Source organism: Nylanderia fulva, unplaced genomic scaffold (genome assembly GCF_048542155.1).
Source record: "Nylanderia fulva isolate GAGA-0341 unplaced genomic scaffold, ASM4854215v1 Scaffold10, whole genome shotgun sequence".
Classification (NCBI taxonomy): Eukaryota; Metazoa; Arthropoda; class Insecta; order Hymenoptera; family Formicidae; genus Nylanderia; species Nylanderia fulva.
In genome coordinates this window covers 1507001-1532718 of record NW_028189193.1, presented here as the reverse complement: position 1 = coordinate 1532718, position 25718 = coordinate 1507001, and the positions used below count along the sequence as shown (strand labels likewise).

The 25718-nt window shown below is 35.4% G+C and overlaps 1 protein-coding gene across 2 annotated transcripts in view; it reads left to right on the top strand.

Annotated features, from left to right (window-relative positions):
- RhoGEF64C (Rho guanine nucleotide exchange factor at 64C) overlaps positions 1-25718 on the top strand; it is a 121674-nt gene that overhangs the window by 88958 nt on the left and 6998 nt on the right. For both annotated transcript variants that reach the window (XM_029319520.2, XM_029319519.2), the window contains 2 exons: positions 13492-13894; positions 16014-17429. In XM_029319520.2, the coding sequence (XP_029175353.2) occupies positions 13492-13894; positions 16014-17429 (1819 nt within the window). The remainder of the gene's footprint in view (positions 1-13491; positions 13895-16013; positions 17430-25718) is intronic.

Here is a 25718-nt window from a genome sequence, read left to right as displayed (position 1 = left end):
TGATCGGGATTGTAAAAAATCGCTCACAAGTCGATCATAAAATTGTATTTACGTACAGCGTATTTCGTAAGATGTTATTTTAGCAACAGCTGTACGGCGCGCTTCCTCTTTCAGACACGATGGAGAATTATTAAGGAGTATTTTCGTATCTTAAATCGAGCGTTAAAGAGAGGATGATCCTCTCGTTCCGCCTTCAAGTTATATATATATATATGTTCATCTCCGTGTTTGGAAAATAACGTTTGAAAAGAAACTGACAGTGCCTGTCATAATTTGATAATCTTTATTTATCATCAATTTATTGGATGAAAATAGCGAACCGATGACAATGCGTTTTTATCAAGAGAACTTGACGATTCAACAAGTTATATACGCTTCTTCTTACATCGACAAACTACCGGATTGCTCGTTAGCTATTCTGTAATGTCTAGGACTTATTTAGGCGACATTCTGCTACGCTACGTGCGACCGGTAACAGTTTATATAACTATTCGAGCATACGAAGAACTTCTTACAGGCGCTCAACTTTCCACGCTCCTTCGAGCGTTCCCAGTTCTTGCGAGCTATAAATCGAGTAGTTTAGTTAGTATTTGGTCCACGTTGTGCTACGCGCGGGCGAAACTTTCGACATTCTTTATTCCATCACAATTTCTTACCTTCAATCGTGACTTTATTCATTTCGCGTTTCACAAAGCGTGATTTATAATATCTCTGTTGACAGAAAATATTTACATGGACTTATTTTATATATTAATTTTTTGTTTACCATACACTATATCTTTTCGATAGAAAATATGCTGTAATTTTACATATTTTATATATATTTGCAAATGTCAGTTAACAATTGTGTAACAGTTTTTTTATTTCTTATATTTGTCTTATAGCTTTAAGATGGCATCTGGCTATTTAAAGATACAAATATTTGTCAAAATTACGTAAAATCAAGATGTTTGATTTTAATTACTGCAAAATGTGCAATATTTTTTGGGTTTTGTGATATGAGATTTTATTCAAGTTTTACATACAAATATTTACATTATTTTACAATTAATAAAAAAAGATTTTTGCTTGTAATGATTATGGTTTTTATTTTATAACTATATCGTAATAAGACTGAGGAATAATAATACTTTGTCACGTAAGCTGAACCTAATCTTTCAACCTGATCTATTCATTTGATAATTTCATTTCTTTGAAATTCAATCGCATATGGATATCTAGTATTGCACATTACATAAGATGTTATTGGCACACATGTACATTGGATATTTAATATACATCGTCTACTTACTCTAATCGTGTTCTAAGAGATTATTAACTTCAAATACTTTGATATAATATTTCTTCTATTTTTGTAAACGAGAGGCTCAGATTAAATAAATATTAGAAACATTTCTTATATTTCTAAAAGATATAAATCTCTATGACGTGCTAATGAATGCATAATTACATCAATGATAATCAAAGAGTTTAAGTATAAGATTGTTAATGAGATAAATGATTTATAACATCCATTTTAGATATCGCTTAGAATAGATCTAACAAATTACAGACCAGTTCCATAAATATTAGTTAATTATCATTAGTCATAAGTTAATGAATTTTTCTTTTTTCAAGAATAGAGATAGGATGTTTATATATGGAATACACAGTATTTCTAAAATATACTCATCACTCCAAAAAAAGCGATACACTTCAAATATGGAAAAAATCATCAAATTTTAAAATACGATAACTTCGTAAATAATAAAGATAAAAAGATTTAAAAAAAATGAAAATAAAGCTTTGAATTTCTACTTAAGAATCTAGTAATTGCAATGTTGCGAGATAAATTCATTAAAAATGGCGGATGACAAAACGAAAATATGCAAAATTGAAAAATAATGGCCGAGTTTCCCGAAGCACATGGCGTGAATCAAATGTCGCAACTCAATGGGATAAAAAACATATGATAGTACAGAGTCTTCCCTTTAAAATGCTTTTTTATTCATCTCGATACGACGATATTTCGCTGAGATATTCGCATTTGAATAAAAAGGCAGCTTTTTACTTTAAATGCAAATAACTCGGCGAAAAATCCTCGTAACAAGATGAATAAAAAAGCATTTTAAAGGGAAGACTCTGTACTATCATATGTTTTTTATCCCATTGAGTTGCGACATTTGATTCACGCCATGTGCTTCGGGAAACTCGGCCATTATTTTTCAATTTTGCATGTTCCCGTTTTGTCATCCGCCATTTTTAATAAATTTATCTCTCAATATTGAAATGAATAAATTTTTAAAGTAGAGATTCTAAGCTTTATTTTCATTTTTTAGAAACCTTTCTATCTTTATTATTTGCGAAGTTATCGTCATTTGAAATTGGTGATTTTTTCATATTTTAAGTGTAGGTATCGCTTTATTTGGCGTGAGTGTATTATAAAGTGTATGGCAATAAAGGACAAGGACAATTAAACTCGAATGAGCGTACCCAAAATATTCACACGCGATTCGAGTATTTTTCTTCTCTCATCTAATCTTTTTTCACCTGTACTGCAGATTCTACAGGTGTCATGTCGCCGTCACACTCGTTGGCGCGTATTGTCTCTAATCTTTATCATCCTTACTGCTACCGCGATAGGTTCTTTGCGAGGTGAAAATTTTGCCGCCGCCGTGGGCCGCCGAGCGTATCACTTTCCTTTTCTTGACGTAATTTTCGCGCAAAAACAATCGCGCTCTCCGTCCCGTGTCCATCCTACATTTCTTCTCTCCGATCGCGGCAAATAAGTGCCTTTTAATCGTTTCCGTGAATACTCAACACGTTTCAGATTATTTTGGAAGAGAGGTTTCGGCATATCGAAAGGCACATCTTTAATTAATAAGTCTCTTAATTTATCTCAATTTATCACAGCACGTTTTCAAGTAAGATTTTTGACAAGTCAGATATATTTCGAAATGACACAATTCTTTTGAGCTTATAATATATGAAATAATTTTTTATTAGTTATTAGTAAGTCTTAATTTATCTCATTTTATTGCTGCACGTTTTCAAGTAAGATTTTTGCCAAGTCAGGTATATTTCGAAATGACACATAATTCTTTTGAGCTTATAATTATATGAAATAATTTTTTATTAAAAAATTAGATCTAATTTTGTCGCAATGCGAGAGTTTCCATGAAAGCTGCAATTTTTCTAATCCCTTATCCGATGCAGTCTTATTGCACCACGAAGGTATCACGTGGATGATCTGTGCGTATCGGAAGACACTCGGGTCGTACGTACTTGCTGTAGCACAGCGTCGTAATAACACACGTAGAGTCTTAGCCAGTGGTCTGTGGTTGTGTAATGCGGAGACGCACTGGTGGAGTCACAAGGATGATGCGTCCGCGGTGCATCTACCGTGACCCCGGCTTAGCTCGAGGAGATCGCGTGCGATAGCGTCTCGCGCGTACGTAACTATCTCTCCGCAATACCTATAATATAATAAACAAGCAAATATATGCGTTTGTAAATCGTAAAGTTGTTAGATTGCTGAAGAAATGTCTGTAATCGTTGCGTTAGTGTGTCAGGTATCCGTTCTAATTACTTCGATTACTCCAGCGATGTTATTTTCTCTTAAAAATAATACGCGCAATTTTCGAGCACATCCGATATTCAGTGCCTCTCTTAAATAATAAGTATATACAGACAATGCACTGAACAAAATTATTAAGTTAATAAATATTTATTTCAATACTGCCTTATGTTTTGAAAAAAATTTCTTATATCAGATAAATTTTTTTTACATCAAATCAATATTATTAGTTTCATATAAATGATTTATAAGACAGTATTGAAATAAAATATTTATTTGAATTTAATTTTTGTTCAGTGTAGATTATTCAAAAGGTATGTCTGTTCAATATAGAGAAACATCATTAGTAATATTGATTAGTTTTACGAAAACCTTGACGATGTCCTTCCCATTATAATATATAGTGACCTGTCCAAGGAGAAAAATTGACGTAATTGTATTGACGCAAGTAATATTGAAAATTTATTATGCGATGTTCGCGTAGAGGTCCTCTGGGATGAAATACTGTCTGGTTGCATAATGTACTGTTGTATTCGATTTAGTCGTGAAACTTTATTTAAATAGGACGTACAACCGTTAGTCATCCGTATTGCAACGAGCGATATTTTAGCGTAATTAATAACAAATAGCACGTAACCTGCAGCTTTGTTTCCTTTTTTGCTAGAAATAGAAACGTCATTTATTCAGTAGCGCATCTCAATCACGCAGTTCACGTATTCGTGATCATCATTTTTTTCTCCACTGATCAGCCATCCTCGAGGCTATAGTTTGCTCCGTGACGCGTGAAAAACGTGTGTTCATGCACTCAACGTCACAGAATTACACGCAGTAACAGCTAATATATATCTTTACTATTTTGACGTTATAATATTACCATTCTCTTTATGTACGAGTGTCTTTAATTATTTAATCTTGCCTTTTTTACAATATTTTCATTTCTATCGACGCTAATGGATACAAATTTCGTTCAAGCTTTTTTTAATTAGGAGATTGTCTAAAGAATAGGATCTGTTATTTTGAAGTTTACTACAGATGTACCAGAATTATAAATTATTTATAACTCTAAAAAAGCATCTGCATCTTAATATTTTTAAAGAAAGAAACATTTTAAATGATTTAAGAAATTTTTAAATGAAAGAGACGCGTGATAGTCTTTAGGAATAGAAATCCTTTGCAAAAATCGCGAATATATTATCTTCTTGTACGAGCTGAATTTTCGAAGGGTTAAAGTATAACAAAGTCAAGACGTTTTCGACACAGAATATTTCACTCGAGACACTCGCAGCTGCCTTTCTTTTCTCCGCGCAAGTAAAGTGGTAATTCTCGCGGTAACGGGCAGAATGAAAACTGTTACCGCAGCTATGACTGGAATTATGATTATTGCTTTTTGCACAATTGGCATGGCGGATAGCCGATGGTATTAGAGAAGGGCGCGCCGGCTTTTGCCTCTCAGGAAAGATAGTGTCATGTCGTTGTTCGTGTGGAGGTGGAATAGATAATTTCTCACTCCGCGTGAGTCGTCGACCTGCCTGTCTCGGTATATATCGATATCTCGAGTCCCGGAGCCGGAAAGGTACGCTCGCTTGAGCGTGACAGACGCGGTTTTTATCCGGAAAGGCAAAATTGTCGACACGGAACCGCGGTAGGCCGCTTTTTAAAACTTCTCGTGACGTTAAAGCATGAGACACAATTCATTATTAATGACGGGAATTTATCGAAGGCACATAGTTCCAGCAGAAAGAGTCGTCTACCTTTGATCCTTCTTTTTTGTGGAGAACAAAAATTATATAAATTAAAATTTAGACGAGCAAAAAATGTATGGCACCTATTAAAAGTATGTAAAAAAAGTACGGAAGTTTCTTTTTATATCGTATTGTTGAATCGAGTTAAAAGTCAACACATTATGTAAAACGAGATATTGTGATTAAGATATTAAGGTGTAAATTAAATGATCGATGAATATTTTATAGATACTAATTATATTTGCAATCAGATGATTTGAATGCATCGTTTTGCGAAATGAATTATAGGAAAAGATCAGTAGTATTATTACAGCTATTAATTGGCAGAGAGGAGTTTACGTTCCTCCCTTCGTGATTGTCTGTATCCAGATGACCTCGAGAGATGAGCACGCGAGAACTCTTTCACCTGTCTCGTTTTATCCGTTTTTCTCGTCTCCTCTTTTTTCCACCTTTTTTTTTTAGGAATAATGGTTAGGAATAAGCTACACTGAAAAAAAATTATTGAATTTGAATATTTATTTCAATACTGACTTATAAATCGTTTATTTCAAACTAATAATATTGATTTGATGTGAAAAAATATTTATATAAGAAACATTTTTTCAAAATAGATAAATATTTATTTGTTTCGTGTTGCTTTATGAATTAAACTTAGTTAGCGCTTATCAAGAGCGAGATCGTGTTCTTCCAGAGATACTAGATGCCTATTTCATGCTTTTTTCCCTTCAAACAAGTTAAATATAAGGATCCTATATCAGGATAGATTGATAAACATCATGAATTAACAAAGAGAAAGATCGATGCGAAAGGAATTCTAGATATCTGTGTCTCATAATTAAAAAAAAAGTGAAATATACTTGGATCGAATTGCTTTTCTAAGACATTTTCACGCTTTAATCGATTAGATATGGAACATTAAACCTTGGTGGCAATTCGATCCATTGGTATCTTTATCTCTTAATTTTTTAAAATTAAGTCTAATGATTGACCAATAATTTCTTTTCTAGAGAAACAGACAGGAGAAAATGAAAAGATAACTTACAGTTTTGCTATTTAAAATTTGTGTCCTTGCTAATTAATCACGTATTCGAATATCTCAAATGTTCAATAAAATGTTACGCAATAAGTGGCCAGCTTCGCGAAGTTGGATCTTGTTTACACGCGAGTATATGTTTCAGTGAAGAGATCTCGTCTCGTATTTTCTCAAGAGTAGTTAGACTAATATAGAAGAAGAGCCGTTCGCGAGAGACGCATCTAAAGATCGTGGCCACTTGAGCCGATAATCTTTTAAAGGAAGTAGACGCACGCTATGACGATATGAAAAGAGCTTAGGCTGTTGCATTAACGAGATATCGCACAAGAGAAATGATCGAAGATCTCGTAATCATACGTGATTGCGAGAGAAATATATGTCCTCCAATCAGATGCACATATGTATATGCATCGCGAGCCTACGTATGAATGAATATTTATTTCACGTAAATAAGAAATTTCTATGCACTGTAATGTAAAAGATTGTTGCTTCTTTTAGAGACATTCTTCAGGTAAGCTTGTGCAAACAGATCTTCGTATAAAATCGTAGTGGAACAAATTTCTGAAAAATTGGACAAATTTGTGAATAATAAATTCCACTTTGCTGTGACACTTTATCTTATATACTGAAAAAAAAATTCGAATCAATATTAAATAATATTGATTTGATGTGAAAAAAGATTTATTCGATATAAGAAGATCTTTCCAAAAAATAGTTATTAATTTAATAATTTTTATCAGTGTAGAAAAATTTTAACTACAATCGAACGGTTAAAAAAAGAGACGCATCGATAAAAAAAAAATAAAAATAAAAATAAATTATCGTTGAAACATCTATTCTCTCACGAGAGGCAATTTTCTCGCAATAAAGATCGTTTCGATTCGATCGGGAATGGCCGATATTTCGTCAACCACGCCCGTTTTCATTCTCGCCTGCACCTGCGAGCTGCATGCAGGCGTGGTGACCCGCGTCTACGTGCACCTTATATACTTACTATACTTACCTGCATATACGTGCCGCTCTCGCACTCGCGTATATATGCTAGTTTACTTTCTGTTTTTCGACTGGCCGGGGCCCCTCTTACGTGAGCTTGTGGGACAGGATTTTTACGAAAGTCCCGCATGTGGACGAGAAAGTAAAGTGCACCTCGCTGTTCGCCCTCGAGGCTTGCCCCATTTTCCGACCTTACATGCGCTTCGTCGTGCATTGCTCCTGCAGCTGCTTTGTAGCTGCGAGCGCGAATTTTGCGCTCTAATAATTGCGAAGTTAATACAAAATTAATGCAAAATGAGAGTCGACGTTTTCGCCCCCGGCATATTGGTTATGTGTAATTGATTAAAGAATTTTTTAGAGAATCGTTTAATAACAATTTTTTTAGTATCACGTGAATGCTAATGTATTTATGAAAAAATAATATATATATGTATATATATGTATGAAAGATTTCTTTACAATTAGCGGCATTAATGGGAGCAGATTTGATAGAGAGGACTTTCTTATTTCGAAAATTTATATTGCGTGTATTCATATCGTTTTGCGCTTTATAGTTTCGATTGCGTTCTTTAATTACCGCAATTTCATGCATTCTTGAACCTAATAAATTCTGCTCAGTTTCGGTATCATTCGTGCGACTTGACTCAATTTACAAATTGTATGTAATCAATATATTAACGTGCGTTAACCGATATACCTCCCACTTTCACTTTTCTTGGTTTCGCGTAGCACTTTCGGAATAGTAATCTTTATATTATTTTTTTTACATCTAACGAAATTAATAAAGACGCTGGTGTATTGTTATATCTCCGATCAATTAATAATTAGTAAAAAGTGATCTAGTTACAGAGCACTTTTATGTAATTTATTAAATACATAAATATATTTGATGAGAGCGATGATTATTAAGTCTATGTAAAGATTGATAAAATCGTTACATCAGTATGACTACACTGAAAAAAAAATACTAAATTAATGAATATTTATTTTAATGTACTGCCTAATAAATTATTTATTTGAAATAAATATTTATATGTTTTGAAAAGAATTTTCTTATATCGAATACATTTTTTTCACATCAAATCAATATTATTATAATTTCAAATAAATGATTTATTTGGCAGTATTGAAATAAATATCTTTTCGAATTTAATAAATTTTTTTAGTGTATCAAATTACATTAAAGTACGAGATGAAAAATATGCTGTCATATTCTTCGTGAAAAACGTGACTTTTAATTTAAAATTTGACTCTTCCTCGAAATAAGCCTTTAACATTTTAACAGGTTTTCAGGACGCGTTATAAAAAGGATTTATACCGAGCAATAAATAATCTTTTTTTTACGCAGATAGATATTAAAAAAAAAAGACACGCATATATAACTTTTTTTCCATTCGCAACCGGAATTGCAAAATAAGTCACCGTCGCGAATCTGTATTTGCCATTGCATAAAGGAGAAAAAAAGAGAGACAGAATATACATATATCGGGCGCAAACTCTCTCGGTAGATCGCAGATTAGATTCGGTCTTCAAGAGCGCGTGTCGCGAACAAATCGACGCGTCCCGCTCTCTCTCCGAGAGATGTAGGCCTTATTTCGCGTATACATATATACATGCACGTATTCTACGTTGCATCCATGTGTACCCATCGGCGGAAACTGCGAGTGCGTAGATCCAGAGATAAGCGCGCGAAGGATAATTATAAAGCGCGAACTGAACGGAGTCTGAATGGATTAGATATTAGAGGCAGCTAGGCCGAGATTCTAACATCAGCACGATTAAGAAAATCTAATTAAGGCTTTTAAGGATAACAGCATCCTCTCGTTCGTTCGCGCGGGAACCTATTTCGATCTAATCTCTCCTCTTTTGTGTGTCGAGACGCGCGCAATTTTTTCTTTTTTTTTTATGGTGTACGAATAAACGCGAAATTCCGTAAACAAGGAGTAACGGTACGAAACATTTTTCCATCGCAAATTTTTTTTTTCCCTCGTAGTTTGCTATTCCACAAACCGTTTACTATCCCGTTTGCTTCGATAGGAGCGATTTTCATCAGCTGTTAGGTAGCAGATAGCGCCAGTTTGATACTAATGCTTTTTCGCGCATAGATTCTCTTTTCCTCGAAGAACCTATACCGGAAAGATGTAACGCAGGGGTTCGCTTTGATAACTAGACACTTACACGCACAAAAGGTTTTTCGCTGAGTTTCTTCCTTTTAGCCTTCCCTTGCGTGGTTCTCCAAGCCGGTCGGTTTTTTCGCACTTAGACGCGTTGGGATATAAGCTTCTTGTATTTTCTTAACATATGCCTTCCTCGAGAGACGTCTCTTTCTCTCTTCATTTCGTTTCCGGATGTGTTTCGATGGTCGCGAGAAAAGATAGAGGCTTTTGTGTCGCAGAATTTTCAATGCAAATAATTTTCATTGACTGTTAATTTTTTCAAAATTCGCGCTGGTTTTATTCTTATTGTCGTTTTCTTCGATGATTTTTCCATTAATTTACAATTTTTGTCTTGCTTTCCGAATGTTCTTTTCCGATTTATTGTATGAAATTTCCTTGCTGAGAAAAATTCAATTATTGTGCGATAAAAATATTAATTGTAACCGAAAAGGGAAATTTATTTTATTTTATTTGTTTTTATTCTCCTCTCTCTAACAAAAATATATTACTCTGAAGAATATAATTAAATTTATAGATTTAAAATCGATATCCCTTTAATAATTTTTTTCATCTCAGAGGACTTGTATTGAGAAAATTTCTCCATCTCTCCAGAAATACATATAAATCTAAATCGATAAACCGTGCTAAACAGGAAATCAAATCTATGTATTTCTTTCGGTCACTTTCCTCCCACGCGTTGTTTAAAATCTTTCTTCCTGTCTCTCTCTCTTTTTTTTTTCTCGCGAGATTCAACATCGCAAACACGCGACGTGCGCGACGTTATCTCTGCGATTTCTCTAAAGGGGAAGCGAATTTAAATTGCCGATCGCGAGCGATTCTATCATCGTTCACTTTCCCTGAAACGGCGTTTGCCTTCTCTCTCTCTGTCTTCCTTCGTTTTTTTCCCATCCACGGCTCTCTTCTTCCATATTATGGTTCTTTGCACAACTTACCTGCCTACCGGAGCTCGCATCGCGAGTGTTTTCTCCGGTCTTCCTTCTTCGGAGAATGCAATTCTCGGCTGACGCTGAAGCAGAAGCAGCGTGATTTGCGGAAGGGACTCGCTGATTCGCGAGGGTCTTCTCCTGGAAAGGAAGAAAAGGCAAAAATACGCGAGGAGCGAAGGTCGAGCTGCGTACGTGCTGTTAAAGGGAAATCGAAACGAGTGATCCGTCACTCTTTCAATACTCGTCGAATACAAAGCGATTTCCGTTGCGGATAAAATCGCGGACGAGACGTGACACGTCGGGGTGAAAGGCTGCGTAGTCTATGTTTTTGCGGTTCTTCCACAAGATTAATAATGCGCGATGCGAGAACTCGCTGTCGTGATAAGGTGTACGTCGCGATTGATTATTATCAGAGAAGTGAAATTGATCATTAACAAAGTGTCAGGGAATTTTATAAATTTGGAATTGTTAGGGAAAAGTTAGGAAATTTTTCTATTTATCTGGATTTTTTCACATTTATCTCAATAATTTGAAATTTGTTAGTATATAAATATAAACTTTTTCTCGACTCCCAGCACACTAATTTTCTGTGTTGTTAAAAATCGATTTATCTACAGCGTGTTCGTTAATTTATATTTTCATCGTCGTGTTATTTTTTTTCGATGTGTTCGATAGAGACAAATCTAAAAAATTTGATATAATATAAATAAAAAAGGTGATCATTTAAATAGTTTATAGTGACATGTTTGTTTCGATTATCGGACGTAATGCAGATTGTATAATTAATTTAAATTTTTGAGTTTCATGATTTAACATTAAATTGATTTATCGTATAGATATATGCAAATTATATATTTGGAAAAAAATAATACTAAAAAGTCAGGGAAAAAATGAATTTCTGGTCTTGGAAAATCTGAAAAAGTCAGGGAATTTTTTTTCATTGAGTCTGCTGGACACTCTGATTAACCTTCTGTCAACGAACCAGATATCCAAAGCAAAAATGTTAAATGTTAAAAACCGGGATTTTTCTCCGCCCGAAACAAAATACAAAGAGGACCAGAAATCTTTTTTGGAAATCTTCTAAATATAGTGGGAAAATGTTTAATGCCCAACAGTTGCTATACAGAAATTATCGCAATGCAAGTGTCAAAATGTACAGTTGGTACTCACGCCAAGAAGAGAGTTTTTTTATAAAATTTACCCTGAAAATTGTGGTAAAAAATAATATGTACATAGTAAAATTAATCGAACATATTTTATATTTTTTATTATATGGTAAAAATATATCAGAGAAATTCTTATAAAATTCTTCCAATATCATATTGTCCCATGAATTTCATGGTAAATTTTAATTGTAAGAGAAAATCTGTTTGTGCATATATCGATAAAAAGATGAAAAATTATCCACTGATAGAGGAGTTAATTACGGAAATAATCGAGTAAATTGACTTGCAGTTGATACGTTGATTACATATCTTTGACTTTGGAATTTCTTTAATACATATATTAATAACATCTTAACAAATTTTATTTCCAATTGGCAACATATTATAGCTAATGTGGTTAACGAGCCTAAATGTAAAAAATATTTTCATATTGTTTTGAATTAATAACAAATATTTGTTCACTATTATGTTAGTCTGACATAAGAAGGTGTGTATTTTTAGAAACACACGCACGTTTTATTGTCGCCTTCAGTTTCCATATGCATAATATACATCGGAATTTCATTTCTTCGGGCGTAAATACCGTTGTCGTATGCATGCCTACGGCATATCTTCGGTAAACAGCCCGAAGAAAGGAAGAATGATGGCCTGGACAATGACAAGAGGCAACAATGGCTGATTCTGTTTTGTGTCTGAATATAACTCTGGTCGTTCGGGACCTCGCGTGTTTTTCCTATCCAGGAAGTTATTACAGCTAGCGCGATATATTGAACCGGAAAGTCAGCGGAATGATGCATCCGTAATTACCGATGCAGCCAATTACCGTAAGAATGTCGCGGATGATCGTACGTCGCAAATACATTCGGATGATTTCTTATGACGAGGCTTTTCCGATTCCATCCGGCAGCCAAAGAAACGAATGATCACGTCGAAGAAAAATCTATATATATATATATATATATGTATTGGACGTTTCGTGGTAACGTAATGTATCCTTGCAGCAATTGATGTATCTCGAACGATATACCATTACGGTAGAAAGTGGACGAGTGAAGATTGTATAATGCTCTGTTTCTGCGATAAAAGATTATAGGAAATTACACTCATATTTCTCACGGTGGACTTGTACCCGACTTGTACTTCAGCCGACAGTCAAAAAAAAAAGAAGAATGATCATGTCAAAAAAAATTACATACTTCATGTTTTGTGATCCAATTGTTCAAAACATGTGAATTTATGTATGGAAAAATTGTAGGATATCTGTCCACAATTCTTTTCTTACTCAATTGTAAACAAATATTTAAAAAATTTACAAATAAAATGGAATTTCTTTTTGTTACAAAATTATTTTTACTTAATCTGTATTTCAAATTATGCACAAATAGAATTCTTTTTTAGAATTAACTATGGAAATCATGATAATCGTGGGCCAATATGGTATTGGAAGAATTTTATAAGAGTTTCTCTGATTAATATTCACTACAATAAGATATAAAATATGTTTGATTAATTTTACAATGTACATATTAACATTTTTTATTATATTTTCAATTAATTTATTTTTAATTTATTTTATTCTTCCAATATCATATTGTCCCATGATTTTCAGGATAAATTCTAAGAGAAAATTCTCTCCGTATACGAGTTTAATAATCCACCACATCATAAAATTTATTTTACACGTATCTAAAAGTTGCTGATGATGGTACTAAATTAAGATCGGAACGTACGAGTTCTAAATAAATAAATTTTACAAATTAACAAAAAAAAAAGTTCGCGCACCGTTTATTTTATTCGGCTCTTAATTAGCCCGCTCTCATTTTATTCTACATTAAAGTTTTCTATTTATATTTTACAAAAAAAAAATCACTCAACTATGATCTCTTCTTCGATTGCAGAGTTACGACACCTTGAGCAAGGGGAAAAAGTCGTGGAGCGTACGGCTGGGCCTGTCGCGGCAGCACCAGCAGAATCCCGGGGATGATTCGGGCAAGGGCGTTGGTTGGGGCACCATAAGCGGCAGCAGCATCTTTTCCCGCCAGATGATCTACGGCGGCGATCCGTGGCTCTACGGCACGGTGAGATCGTCGCGGATCGAACAACCGCGGCCGTTCCTGACTCCGCCGCCGCCACCGGGCGCGGCACCGCTGCTCGTGGTATGTTCCTGCCCGGAATTCCTCTCCGGCACCGTCAGGAAGCTCGGCAGTTGCCGCAAGTGCGGCGGCCACCGGGTCGCCGGGCTGCCCCTAGGCGGAACCTGCCGGCTGCCGTCGTCGTCCAGATCCAGACCCAGTCTCGCCGGTGAGTCGATCATTGCTGTTTTAGACAGAGAGAATTTTTTTTTTTTGCAAATATTTCGAATATTTATTAGAGAGAAGGATATTTTTACTCTGAAAATCATGGTAATTCGGTCAATATGGTATTGGGGGAATTTTATGAGTTTTTCTGATCAATATTTTTATTAGAAAAATATTAATATATACATAGTTTTTTCCATGATTTTCAGGGTGAATTTTAAGAGAAAATTCTCTCCGATATTTCGTAGAGATGTTTCATTTACACATGCATAATTTTTTCGAAAAATGTATAAGGACGTATATAATATATTATAATATATATTGCACGTCTTTGAAATATACATCTAGAAAAGATGCTTATTGCACGATACGAATCTTTCCTATAACTCACCCTAAATATCTGTTAAAGTGATTTTCAAAGAAAAATCAAATTTTTAAATTAATAATTATACACAAAAAATGTTTAAATTATATGAACGTTGTTCTTTTAAGCGATTTCAAAAGACGTGCTAATGAAAGAGGTATCACTGAAAGGGGATCTATATAATATATGTGAGGGCGAGATATGTAAGTGAGATAAGTGAGGGCGGGGTGTAAAAGCCTTCTGCTCGCCGATGATGTTCATGCTCTAATTGCGCTTCGTATTAGAGAGATTTTCTCCTCGTTCGCGTTCGAGATAGCGTGCATACAAACGAGAAGCGCGGAAAGTTCTCGGCCGCGAGCTAGATAACTGAATCTCTCGCTCGACGATGATGCTCTCGCATACCTGTGCGCTTTAGTTTGCATTTAAATTGTTTTAAACTGCACGCTTCTCCGTTTATTTCGAGCCGCGGTTGAACCGCGATACTTTGCGAATCGTTAGAAATGTTAGTAGTAGCGATGCTTCGGACAATTGTTACTTTGCACTCCAGTGATTTTCGAATGACGATAATTGGATCGTTCCGTTTTGCATCGACCCACCATCGACGTGAAATGTAAACGCGAAATCTATTAGCTGCAGCGTTATTTTCATTAGGGGAAAGTAAAGATAATATATAGTTAATAAATGGTTATACAATTTTTTATATACGCATGTTTATACAATGGTCTTTTGTTTCTATAACGTTTATTATTTCAGGAACAAATTGCTTTAGATTATGACAAAATGAAACATTATTATATATAAAATTATTCAGTTTTTGAATAAATTCGCAGTCTGTTAAATTGTAAAGGGATCTCTCTCTAAGAATTAAGGAGACTTAAATTTCACAATAAATGTGCTTCATCACTTTCAGAATATAAATTGAATATCATAAATGTGAGCTGCTATCATGAAAGCTTATATTTTATTCATCGAAATGAATAAAAAGATTCATATATAAACATATGAATCTAAAAATTATTTTTTAATCGGCTCTTCTCCTGCCATGACAGATATTGATAATTTTTGGAAAACAATTTCCTTGAGATTAAATTATTTTGAAATATGAAATTTATATGAAAATTATTTTCTATTATTTTATATTATTGAAAATAAAAATCAGATTATCTTAAGTTTCAACCCATCGACTTCGACGTGAATAGAATACACGCTCCCAAAGTGGCGGCCCACATTTACGATATATGCCCCGTAGATTTCCGGGAGGAAATCTTGTGTCGCCGCGGGGAAAATTCCTCGAAATAATATATATGGATTAGAAACTGAAATTAAATTTTTTTCGCGGCCGATGTAGGTTGCTGTAATAAATCGAGTCGCGGGAGCCGCCGGGCGATTTCCTCTCGCGAGTACAAAACATATAGGATTTTTTTCTTAACCAAATTAAAGAAAAATTTTTTAAATTAAATTTCTTATTTTCATTTTTATATATTAAATCTTCACAATTAATTGTTGATCGCCAGTGATAAAATTTTCACAAATAATAAAATGCAATTTAATTCGACCAAAAACTGGCTATTCATTTATTGAAAATAAATACACACTACGTTTCGACCCACATTGTGGTCCTTTTCAAGTGCTAGAATAAAAAATACCTAATTTGGCAAGCGATTTATATATTAAATATACACGTACATTTCAGTGTTTAATGCCTCCTTTGCGGACGTCCGTGATATATTATACAAACGGTTTATAAATCTGTTTCTAGGCGTGTTGAGGACCCCGATCGACGATCCGTACGATCAGATGCGCCGGAACCGACTGGTGGAGCCGAGATTGCGGGCGCGCAGCATCTCGCCGCTTCGCTCGTCCTCGCAGCGAGATTCCAGGAGCCAGAGCATGCTTTCGCGGGTTGTCGCGAAGGAGCGAAAGGCCGAGGGCGCATCGTCGTCGAGATCCGAGTGGTTCGATAAAGAACCGAGTACGGCCCCTAACTACGACGATCGTAAACCGCGACCCGGTTTCTCCAGCAACGGCGGCACCTCGGACGATTGGATGCTGGAGGACACCGCGGAAGGTCACCCGCGAATTCATCCCGCGAGGCTCACTCGCGTTCCGAAAAGGTCACCGAGAGAGACGAATCAGAGGAGAAGCGGCCAGGACGATTGGAAGGAAGGATCGGTTTCCGCGGACTCGCGAAGGAGCATCCTCGAGTGCGACGTGAATCCTTATCTGTTGCTGAAGAAGCAGAGAGACGAGGACGACCTGAGCGACGATTTGTCGGACAACGCGTTGGAGCAGGACGAGCTCAGGACGGCGTCCAGCCTGTTCGACTCGTCGAAGGTCAAGTCGATCGAGAGGATACCGAACAGGAGCTCGGTGGCGGCGATCGGCGGTCAACGGATCAGGGTGTTCAATGACGCGCCCCGAAAAATTTCGGACGACGAGGACGACGAGGACGATGTTGACGAGGCGCCGTTGCCGGTCACCAGGATCCCGATACCGAAGATATCGCCGAAGAGACCGCCGAGGCGGCTGAAGGAAGCCCGGCAGACGTTGAAGAGCATCCTGAAGCGCGGCCGCGTGTTCGAGAGCAAGAGGAAGAATGTGCTCTTCAACGTCGACAACGTGATATTCGCGCCCGAGAAACCGTCCGAAGCGACGCGAATGTCCTGGAGCAAGATCGGCAGGATCGCCAGTTGCAACAAGGAGCAGCAGCGAATCAGCAGTCCTGGACCCGAGCGGGAGGAAACGCCGATCGTGTCGCAGGATCAGCAGGAGAAACACAACTTTATCACGATCCCGAATATCAGGGATCCGAGGGTGGACAGGATCAGGTTCAAGGAGCCGAGAATCGTGTCGGAAGTGAAGAAGACCACGTCGTCCGGTCTCGACAAGATCAAGATAGACAAATTTGTTCCATCCAGAAAGCCCAGTCGTCCTGTCGCCTCCAAGAAGCAACAGGACGAAATCAGGAACGTACAGCGATCCTCGCTCGGCTCTTCGTTGTCGAAGAGCGTTCCTAGAGAGAGGGAGGAGACGTTGGCAGGAGAGAGAGGATTGTTAGACGAAAGGACCATCCGACCCGAAGACGAGACCGAGCTGGAGATCGAGATCGAGGAGCTGAAGGACCGTTTGCCGTGCATTGCTGTGGACGAAAAGGACCTCATCCTAAAATCCGAAGGTAAGTGCTTTTTCGAAAATATAAAATCCTTCATTATTGCGGTATGCATTATTATCTTGTTAAAACCACGTTTATATGTCGGAAAAATTCTGGGTAATAAATTATTATTCATAATTCATAACATTATATTAAATATTCTATCAAAATAATAATATTAAAATTTAATATGACTTTTCACATTATTCTGTTTTATAAAAATATATTTTGTAAAAATTTTATTTGATACACATAGAATATATAACTTGCTCAAAATTCATAAAATTTATATTAATATATTATTTCATTCTTTACATATTATTAATTAATATATTACATTATCAATGATCTATTTTTACGCGCTATTATTTTTTTAACAGTACATATTAATAATTTTATATAATTGATTATTGAAACTATCAGATTTCCATAATAATAACTCTGTTGTTATTTTAAAGCTGCATTAGTAGCTCTAAATATACAGTATAAATAAACGGTCAACTTATCGACGATGATAATTAATTGCTCTATATGATGCTGCTACTTTTAACTAAGTATCATGTGCTTACAATTATCCGTACATTAATTTTGCACGCGGAAATTAGAGAAATCTAAAGATGTGGCCGTTTTGTATCGCGGGCAAGAATCTGCATTCATCACAGATCAATAATCCTATATCGGCTGCTCATCGACGTTTATCGTGTTATCATCTCGTGTTACGATCTCGCTTCCCTCCGGTCATTATGCTAATACGCGCATGATTAATGGGCCGTTGAGGTTGACGCGACTTATCGAGCTATCCTTGAACTTTGGAAAAAAATTATGCGTTCAAGGATGACGGCTCGCGATTGCACACGCTTTTCCTAACTGTGCATTGTATAGCATGTTGTTCCCGAAACTCTTATAAGGATCGTGTAATTCTGCGATTCACACTTTAACAAGGATCATTAAAGTTCGCGGATCCTGGCAAACGCGATTTGTCTGGAAATAATATATATTTAATCCGAGAAATATTATATAAAAAAATACAGATAATTTTTTCTCGTGTATATACTATTTTTTAATCAATCAAATTGTCATGCATAGAGTTTGCGATTCACACTTTAACAAGGATCATTAAAGTCGCGAATCCTGGCGAACGCGATTTGCCTAGATAAAATATATTTAATTCGAGAAATATATAAAAAAATACATATAATTTTTTCTCGTGTATTTAATATCTTTTTAATTAATTACATTGCCGTGCATAGAGTTTGCGATTCACACTTTAACAAGGATCATTAAAGTCGCGGATCCTGGCGAACGCGATTTGTCTGGAAATAATATATATTTAATTCGAGAAATATTATATAAAAAAATACAGATAATTTTTTCTTGTGTATATACTATTTTTTAATTAATTAAATTGCCGTGCATAGAATTTGCGATTCACACTTTAACAAGGATCATTAAAGTCGCGAATCCTGGCGAACGCGATTTATCTGGAAAAAATATATTCAATCCGAGAAATATATAAAAAAATACAGATAATTTTTTCTCGTGTATTTAATATCTTTTTAATTAATTACATTGCCTGTGCATAGAGCTTGACAAGTTAATACGAAGTCGAATTAACATTGAACGCGGATACTGGCTGGAAGGCGCGGTTGAAATTCGCGAATAACCGTCCTTAAGAGCCGCTTTGTCGATGACAAGAGGAGAAAGGTTAGCTGATCCTGACGACCCTGAGCCTTATCCTCGGGCTATTTAATTCGCTTTTAAGAGTCGCTTGAAAGAGACTCATGAGTTGTGCGACTGGAGCATTCGAAAGTGTTTATAAGGTCAGGGCTGGCTGGCTGGCGTCCAGCCAACCCTGGGAGGTAGACGATTTATCATCTTCTCCTGGCTACTTGTACATAGTAGCACTTCTACATAGTAACAGTTGCACATTAAAAAAATACTACATCTTCCCTAGCACATAAACTTACGAAACGACATCTTTTTTAAGAGAGTTGTTATCGTGGAGAAATTTATTAGTCGTGAAATTTATGTTAATTTATTTTTAGCGTTCGTTTTGCAGGAGGTTTTATAGGAATGGATTAAATTTTAAATTATTTTTTTTTTTTTACGGATAGCGATATATAGAATTGTCGTTTCGCGTTTTCCAAGAATGAGAATATTGTATCGAACAATTATAATTTTTTTTCATCGGAATAATTTTTTCAAATTAAAACTCCACGAACGTTTCTATCGCGATGTTCCATCATTCATGAAGGAAAACGTTGCTCTTTCCGGTGTTACATTATCTCGCATTCTCGACAAGAGAGGGAGAAGCCGCGAAAGTGGACGTGTGGGAAAAATACGAGACGATCGAGAACAATGCGAACGACGTCCTTATACGGATTGTCCAAAGGAGGAGGAATAGTTACATACTAATTTCACACACGCCGATCGTGCGATTTGATCTTTATTGCCTACCTCTTTCCGAGAAGACGCGCGTATCGATCGATTGCGATCGACATCAAATCGATCTCGCACTTTTTCGATATTAAGACGCAACGTGTGATTTGCGAGGCTACATCGCGAACAATTTCGAAAGCCGGATTCGCGATTGAAAATATAATTTCGTGAAAGTCTAATAATTTAAAATTGAATATGCAATCTCATTTACATATATCGACAAATCCTTTCGCTCTTTCGGATAAATGTTATGTCATTAAATCCCCTCGTTCTTCTAGCATTTATTTGGAATTCAAAAATTTGTTATACAAATTCTTTCAATATATTACAAAATTTTTTATTATCTGTTACACTTTTGAAACTTAATTCGCGGATGTCCTGTGAGGTATTTTGCAAGATCTAAGTGGATCTCTTTCGAAAAGAGTTTTGGTAACAGACATTGCGACGTGAATTCGGGAATGTCGAGTGCGAATAAACTTTGCAATGCGAAATGAGAAAGTTGTGTGAATTAACTTGGATAATCAGCACTGAAGCACACCGCATCAGCTGATTTGTACTTATTTAATCGTACCGGTTAAAAAAAAAGTTAGAATCTATTAATAGAAACGAGCGTATATATACGTTAACGATCGCTGCGCGTCTTTTTACGTATATGCCATATTAATTTGTATTGCGATTAATTGATATTCCGCGCGCGATCTCTCCAGTCGTCATAAGTTACGTTGGCTTCTGCTAATAGCAGTTATAGCAGCAGTAACAAACTGGTATTATGGCGCAATAGTGCTCGATACTAGTATCTAGATATGGTGACCGAAGCAACTTTTCAGAAGACCAATATATCTGCTTGCGATACATCGAGTGATCGAGGGGACTTAATATAGCTCAGCATTATTATATGCTTCAATAGTCGAGCAGTAAAGTTCGAGATAACTGCCAATCTCTCGGAGACACCGAGAATTATATTCGCGTCTTAGAATGAGATTAAAGTCCCGTTCACCAACAGTGCCTAGAAGCGATCTTGATTAACGCGAACGTTTTCTCTGGCCATAATATCATTCAATAATTTACAGGCGTCCCTAGAAAATTAAATTCAAGAACGAAAGTTACTTACAAAGGAATACCGGAAACGGGTAGAATATTTCAGAGCTGTAAAGTCAACACTTTCTCTGATCATTCTTTTATATACGGAAACGAAGTTTTATAATTTAATAAATAATTTAATAAAAATCAATTTACGTAATTCTCTCTCTCTCTCTCTCTTGGTTCTTTTTAAATATTATATATTTTTCCCTTGAAAAAAAAAAAGAAAATTTGACAGGGCATTTCAGAGGAAAATTTCTTTTCCTCCGCGTCTCGATTCATCTGAAATGCGGTCGTGTACCTCGATGCTCCCGGCAGTGTGTGAATATGTAACGGAGAGTAAAAGAAATCCCCTACGCGATGACTTCCGGCGATCGTGTTTCCGGTGTAAATGCACTGCACGACGACGAGGCGTTAGATAACCGCAGGCAAGCGACACGATGACGAAACGCTTCGTGGACACGAGATTTTCTCTCCTCCTCGTACGCTTTTATATAGTATCCGCCTTCTTATTTATCGCTCGCACACACGTAATTTGAATACAAGTTATCAATCTTACGAGAAAGATCATTGAACGCAGCTTGTGAAAATAATCATTAATTTTATACGTCATTACCAGCTCTCCAATTGTAAAAGTTTATACATCCAGGAGTATTTAATAAACATATAAATTTAAAAATTAAAAAAAATTATTTCCAAGTCTTAATTATGTTTTACGCAATAAATAAATCCTGCTATTAATATAACTGCGTTGCTCGAAAATATAGATTTAAGTCTCTTTGATGTATTCGACGTATATTAATTTATATTGTATTAATATAAATATAAAGTAATATATAATATAAATAATAATTTATATTATATTATAATGAATGTCTTTATATTATAATAATATATAGTATTTTAAATGTGTGCGGAGTATCTCTCCATTCATTGCTTTGTACGTTTATCTGCGGTCTTCTTTCACGCGTTTTAATTAGCCATTTCCAGTCTACTTTCTAAGCTCAAGCACGAGCGAGCGCGATGCGTTCGAATTATCAAATCTGAATGCCGATTTCTTTTTCCCAGGCGCGAATCTTTTTACGTTCGTTTCTCCTCTTCGCGCAAACGGGCGAACGTACAATCTTCTTTCCTTCATACACGCGCGCGATACATATCGTGAATTATTTTCATCAGTTTCACATTCTGTATTGCGCATAAGTTAATTCAGGTGTAATGTAATAATAACTGAATGACGATGATTCACACACAGGATTGCTTTCGCTACGCTCTTTCCACTTTGAAAATTAATAACTGCAGCCAGTCTTCTTGCAATTAAGTTGAAACGCACCTGTTGCGCGATTCGGATCACGTTTGAATACATATAGAAATTTAAGTTTTCACGTGATTTTATTTTTATTATCAATTAACTATTTTTTTAATATACAATCTTATTGTGCGTGGATAACATTTTCTCAATTTTTTTTGATCAAGAAAAATATATCGAAGTAAGATATGGATTGAGGGCTGAAAAGAGAATTTGTAGATGCATTACATGTTGCAATTAATATGCATTTTATGTGCGATGTGATTACTTATAAATGATTAAAAGAAAGTAAACGAAAGAACGTCCAATAAATGAGAGATTTTTTGCTGCGCATTTTTGGAGAATTTTCAAAGGGACTATCAATCATCAGGCACGTATGTACATTCGCTGCATCAGCCACGTGCTGCGTCCGTAATAGATGCACCTGATCGAGTATCTCGAGTTGGGAACCTTGACTTCTTCGCACCGTCGTTGTTTACCCAGGGGTCTCATAAATCATCGGTTCATTCGTTCCCTTGATCCACGCGCACGGGTTCATAACCGTGTAATTATGCTTTTTAGGGAAAGAGAAAGAGATATTAATATACAGGGTGTTTCAAAAACCATATCAGGAATTTTAAGGGCGTATTTTAGGGAAATAAGAAAAAAGTTCCTATAAACATGGATCCAAAAATGCTCTTCCTCTAAGTCTGTATTCTAATTCTTTTCACAGATTGTTTTAAAAGTCTCTTTCTCGATTTGTGAAAAAATCTCCGAAAGCTACAATAAAACATTTGTCGATTTTTTACTCATCTTCAAGGAGGTTGTAACTCGGAGGAAAAGCATTTCTGGACCCATGTTTATAGGAACCTTTTTTCTTATTTTGACTCCTATTGAGTACACTCGGAGATTTTAAGAACGTATTTTAGGGAAATAAGAGAGAAAGTTCCTATAAACATGGATTTTTGCAATTTTGGAAGCATTTTTGGACCCGAGTTTATAGGAACTTTTTTTCTTATTTCGACTCCTAGAATACACCCTTAAAATCTTTGACATAGTTTTAGAAACACCCAGTATATACCTCAGGTTTTTACTCTTTTGCATCGACCACATGAGGTAGTGGCTCGATAATCCTTTTTCACACCATGGCGATTCACGGTTCGTATATCATGGACTGTCTTTTACGCTCGTTTTGTGTACAGCGATATAAATCCTCGCTCGAACGAGGAACCTCACCGCTTCATCATTTAGCTGACGCTTTTCTTTCGTCAAAGAGTTGACTAGCCTCGTTGTCTAGGATCTTTAACAATGACGTTCTTTTTAAGCCTCGCCGTACCTTTCTCTCTTTATTCGTCACTTCTGAGTTTCGTTTTTGCCTTTTATTGTTTAGCCTTTTCTATAGATACTCATTGTCAGTAAAAGTGCGTGAAATGCTCTTTTTGCCAGTACCTTATTTACTATATAAATGCTTGACACTTGTGCACGTTTTGTATTCTTTAATAGCAAATTTTAATTACTGCGAACTATCTTCGCAAAATAATCTTTATATAATTCTATTTTTAATTTAGAATGGTGAAAGCTTTATATGTTTAATTTTTTTTATTTGAAATTAATGTAAAAATTAATGTAAAATATTGAAAAATGTATATCCATATGAAATATTAGGGAGGAGGGTACTGAGATTTTTATTATTTATATTTATTAGAATAGAAATATTTGTTATTTATATATTTTTTACACGTTAAATAAATAAGATATAGATTTTTGTTCTTAGATTATGATTGCTTATCCAAAGTATTTAATCAGTAGATATAATTTTTACTAGACATCTACTTCTTTTTTCCTTTCAAAGTTTGTCGGTTTAATTTTTCAACACCCCGTTAACATCTTAAAGATACAAATATAATAATAAAAAATAAGAAGCGTTTATTTTTCAATTTTTTAATTATCTATTAATCTTCTTATTTTACGAACTATCTGCAGTCAAATTCCATGTCGTGATAGCTGACGATTAGCATAGTTAAATCCGTAATACGGAGGGGAGCTCATTAGCTGTGGCACAACACTTATGCTAGTTTCGCAAAACCTCGCACATCTTTCTTCTTCGTGCATGAGATTGATCCGAGCCATGAAGCCATAAACGAGGCGGATCGGCGATTTGCGCAACCGTTTTTGCGGCCAAGTAATCGCACGCGTCTCAGAAATTCCTGGCGGCCGCGTGTAAAGTGGAGCAACCGCGGAAAAACGGCTTGAAATTTTCTCGCGGCGAGAAATTATGAGCTCGTTTGCGCGCCTTCAAAGATCCGCATATAATACTTTCACCGATCGTTAGAGACGATCGAGGGAGCAGCCTCTCGATGATAATGTTATATTAACTCGGCAGAGATAGAGAGAGAACGGGATGACAATCGAATGGAATTTGGACATGCTATTATTATATTGAAAAGCTGAAGGATAGATTTGCTCGAGCGATACTTGATGAGTAAATTACTTGTCAATAATCTCGCGTAATTCGTGACAAATTCAAAATTATACATACAAGAATAGATATACAAGATTTCACTTCTACTTCGAGATTTCAGTGAAACGTTTTAATAGAATAAACGGTGTATCGAAAACGAAACTCTGTAGATATATTTTGCAAATATTAATCTAACAAATGTATATGTGATAAAAAAATAGAATGCATTTAAAATAGTTATGAACACAACAGTCACGTATGCATAATTAATTCAGATGAATTTTTCATCAGAATGTAATGCAACTCAATATCATAATTGAATAACTTTTCCTTGTACAACTTATTTATTTGTTATAAATGAAAGCATCAGTGCGTAAAAAGAAGCATTTCCTCAGACACGCATCCGGCTAAATTTTGGTATCAAATCACCGAGTATAATTTTCACGCGTATCCGATTCCAGCTTCATGCTTCACATCTGCGGTTTTCCTTCCTGGGATAAGTGTTGCCGACGTCCTCCAGATCCGTGAAATGAACGGAAATTCTCGCTTCGCGAAAGAGAGAAATGTATCTATCTCCAACACAAAGCGCGAAAGAAAGGGTATAAAATAAATCGCTGACCATTCGAACATAAAATCATATTGATCATCAGACTATGTAGCTCTCTCTCGCAGCTCGAGGCAATTGTTACTGCAAGCGTGACGCTTTGATTCATCTTTGTGTTAAGCTTTATAAATAAAATCTAAAATTACATCTGTATTCGAGATAATTTATTGTGCGTTTCTATCAGAAAGTCTCGATAATTTATTTTATTATTTGCATTCAGCTTTGAATTTTTTCTTCTTACTCTTTTTTATACCTTAGGCCACATATGTCATACTTCGATATAAATTTGTCATTAAGAAATAGACCTTACAAAAATATCGATTGTATTAATATAATATTATTTAACATAATTTTATTTTTAATATTTAATATTTGTTATAATATTAATATTCCACTTAACATAATTTTATTTCATGTTATTTTTAATAGTTTTTATAATATTAA